The sequence below is a fragment of the Micropterus dolomieu genome, linkage group LG01 (assembly GCF_021292245.1).
Source record: "Micropterus dolomieu isolate WLL.071019.BEF.003 ecotype Adirondacks linkage group LG01, ASM2129224v1, whole genome shotgun sequence".
NCBI classification, from domain to species: Eukaryota; Metazoa; Chordata; class Actinopteri; order Centrarchiformes; family Centrarchidae; genus Micropterus; species Micropterus dolomieu.
In genome coordinates this window covers 4,403,272-4,406,978 of record NC_060150.1, presented here as the reverse complement: position 1 = coordinate 4,406,978, position 3,707 = coordinate 4,403,272, and the positions used below count along the sequence as shown (strand labels likewise).

The window sequence follows — 3,707 nt, the reverse complement described above, 5'->3', positions numbered from 1 at the left end:
CTACTGTGCTAATATATTCAGCTCTTTCCTAGTTTAGAGTCAGAGTTCAGAGATTCACTGTTTCTACAGTTCGTCTCAGAGCCTATGGTTACACATTCATGTTTTATTGCAATCACTACAAATCACGTTTGCCTTACAGCTCTGAGAGCCACTTTCAAAGCATGTTACAGTTTTAGGTTTTCTCTGTCAAGCAAATGTCTGCAGTGTTGCAAATCAATGAGCCGCTTCAGTCAGTGTGACTGGTCAGCCATTTAATTTGCTTTATTTTCCCAAAAAATGTTCATGAAATTACAATATTACTATATAAAATGACAAATACCGTGAAACAGTGTATCAAAGTATTTTGCTGTTAATGTAGCAATTAAACAAAATAAAGATAAATATGTAAGACAAACATATATGTAGGAGCCACAAATGTCAATTTTTACATATTCATGTCGACAGTCGGCCTCAATAATTTAATTACAGCTCTGCTACAGTTTAGCAAAGGATTTCATTTAGAGTAATACGCAATAACAAACTTGAAATAAATAGTGTTTTAGGGATTTATGTTGTGTACTAACTGTTTGATGAAACTCTTTAATCAGGAACATCTCAACTACGTATCAGAAATCTCCCAGGAAGAGATCTTCATCCTGGACCCTGAACTGGTTATTATGACGACAGTAGGCACCTCCTCCTCAGACATGCCTGACCTGGTTAACCCTGCATCCAGCCTGGAAGACAGCAGGTAGGTCAATCACCACCACACACACAACCCTAACCTCACTAACCAGAGCCATTATTTTAGGACTGTTGCAGCAAAAGCTGTAGAAGGGGACAAAACACGTACCATCAACTAACTCACTGTCTAACTGTTATCAAGGACCGCTTTGACTTTACAGAGAAAATTGGTCCATCTCTTCTCTACAGAGGTAGATAACCTAATGTATACACTGATAGAAAATTTCATATCTCTACAGTGCTTCTGATATACCTGCAGGAAAGTAGGCCAAATGCTGAAATATTGAAACTTATAGAAACCAGCCTCCAAAAAATATTGAACTAAATAATAAACACCTCCTACAGATAAAAGGTAGCGGCATTTTAAAACATATTATGCTAACATTTGCAAATGTAACTAGCATAAGGCAGAAAAGGAAGAGACAGTAAGAAAAATGGCCGCCCAACTACTCCAAAAATAGCTTGATGACATTTGGGAAAATGGGGAACATCACAGAAGAGCGTTCACTGCAGCGGGAGTTCATTCAGCCAAAGCCTCTGGCAAGAAAAAGAGCAGGGCAGAGCAGCATGCAGCACACTTACCATTTGCCTACCTACCAAGTCCAAAGTCCAGCCCCAGTACCACCTCACTTTCATTCATGTATTGCATTGTGGGACAACAGCCTCTCTCAATATATATATATATATATAATTAAAATCAAGATTATGCTTGAATGCAATCATAAATTAAAAATGATTTGCATGCCAAGGATAAAGCTAAATTTAATGCGTTAAAAGCAAGCGTTTGCCTATTTACATTTTTTTGCGAAGAGGACTAACTGATATCAAATTTGATAATTCTGCAGATTTATTTGAGTACACTGCTTCTTATCAAAACAGGAATAGGAACATGAAGTTCAGAAGAATAACCTGCTTGTGGGCGTTGGGAGTGGGGGCCACTGTACGAGGAATTTGGTCCATGCCCATTAGGAGAGAGAAGAGGCATACTGGGGGTAGTAAAAGTGGGGCAAGGACCCTGTCTCTCCTGGACATCTTGTCTCCTGTCTGCACTGATGCCAGGCAGATTTGCTCAGTGTTGATTTGAAGGGTGGTGATTGGACATGCGGCAGCTCAGCTTAGCGGCATCCATTAACATCACATCCATTCCCTTTATCTCTGATCTCAGCTTGTTAGAGATGCCCCGAAGAAGGGAGGTGGGGCGAGACTGATGAGGCAAACTTTTGGTGACCTTGCTTTATCAGTCTCATCCGCCCAGCAGGAGAGAAATGTTCTTTATTTCTGTCGTCTTTGTTATCAGCAGGGTTGGTGTTACAGAATGTGCTTGGCTAGGGTGGAGGCAGACCATGTGATTGGGTGAATGAAATGCAATTTAATTAAATAATATTAAATTTTATATATAAATAGCACCATATCTAACAGAAGTTATCTCAGAGCACTTTTCATACAGAGCAGGCCGTTCCCTTCATAATATTATTACAGAGACCCAACATTTCCCTCTGATTGGGGGTTTATATAACTTTAGCACAGATCAGTGGTTTACTACTTCAGCCAATAAACCACTCTATGCACAGTTAAATCATACAACAATCAGCAAGCAAGTGATGCAGGTGTGTGTGTGAGAAAGTAGAGGGGGGGACAAGGAAGAAGATGGAGGATGTGACCATGTAGGTGGCTTGTCACGCAATGATCCAAAATGGCGGGCAGGCCCACGAGGCTTAAACCAAGGGTTAGGAAAAGAGGAAGAAAATGGCACACAAAGCAAGGTTCAGCAATCGGGTTACTGGACTTTGGTCTGATAAAACACAGTTATTGGCTCCAGAGGCAGTATCAGAAAAAAACACAAGTAAAGGCCCAGCAGCGTGGGAGCGACAACAATGAAACATGCCAAGCACAGAAGCAAAGAAGACGCGGCGGCAAGTTATTTCCCACGGCAAAGCAAAAATCACGACAATGAAGCTCAGGTTACAATAACACACAGTTATAAAGCTATCTCTGCCCAGACACGAGCCTCTTATTTGAGATTTCGTAAAGGAAACGCTGGAATCGTATCTTCTTTCTGCAGGTATGAGATTGTTAGGTGTGTAACAATCTTCTTTGGGGTCCAAAAATGTGTTCAGCAAAAGCAGGAGTAAAAGAGAGAAAAAGGAAACGAAAGAAACAGCCTGTCCAGCGAGTTAAGACTCTCACCTAGGGAAATTAAAGTCCAGCATTGACTAAAGTTGCTACACCTCTGCGTTGGGGGCACCTGCGGTTCTGTGGGGCTCCTCTAGTAGGATTTCGATTCAACTTACATCTCACATTCAGGTGCAAGTTAACGGACCAGAAGGGGTTTTTGCGCTCTTTTGCGAGAGGAGAGGGATGAGAAAGCACACAACTACGGGAGAGGGAAGATGTTGAGTTAGTAATATGTAACAATGGCATAAGAATGTTTACAGATGAGAGGGAGCAGAGGAGAGAGGAGCTCAGTGTAAAGGTGTCGCACAAAATTCTGGCCGTGTACATATACACACTTCGTCTCTAGATTAATGTCTCTCATGAATCTTTTGAAACATTTAACAATGTAATAGTAATAATAGTTGGAGGAGAGTTAAAAATGTTTTGTAGTGAAAAAGTAGCTGCCTGCTCTCATTGGCTGGATGTGGATGTCGAGTGGGCCCATGGCTCCAGATTTTTAGCATGCTAGATATCTGGTTGGCATTGGTGAGCCTCTTTCGTTGAGTAGTTCACACGTAACGATTGGTAAGCACCGATCAATTCTCGATTTGTCCAGCTCACTGACTTGCAAATCGGGCTTATGTTTTTCATTTTTGAAAGAAGATATTTTTGATCAATCTTGTTTTTATAAAGAAAATAATTATAGCTGACCAGTTTGCACCACTAACACAAGTAAGCTGATATATATATTTTAAGGGAAATTGTCTTGTTTCAATAGGGCAAAAATTAAACTGCAGCCTACCGGTAGGCCAATTTCTAACATAATTTAA

At 40.7% G+C, this 3,707-nt stretch overlaps 1 protein-coding gene across 5 annotated transcripts in view; it reads left to right on the top strand.

Annotated features, from left to right (window-relative positions):
* The window catches only part of LOC123973064 (diacylglycerol kinase zeta-like), a 117,857-nt gene that overhangs the window by 82,450 nt on the left and 31,700 nt on the right, over positions 1 to 3,707 (top strand). For all 5 annotated transcript variants that reach the window (XM_046052956.1, XM_046052947.1, XM_046052930.1 and 2 more), the window contains one exon: positions 588 to 730. In XM_046052956.1, the coding sequence (XP_045908912.1) occupies positions 588 to 730 (143 nt within the window). The remainder of the gene's footprint in view (positions 1 to 587; positions 731 to 3,707) is intronic.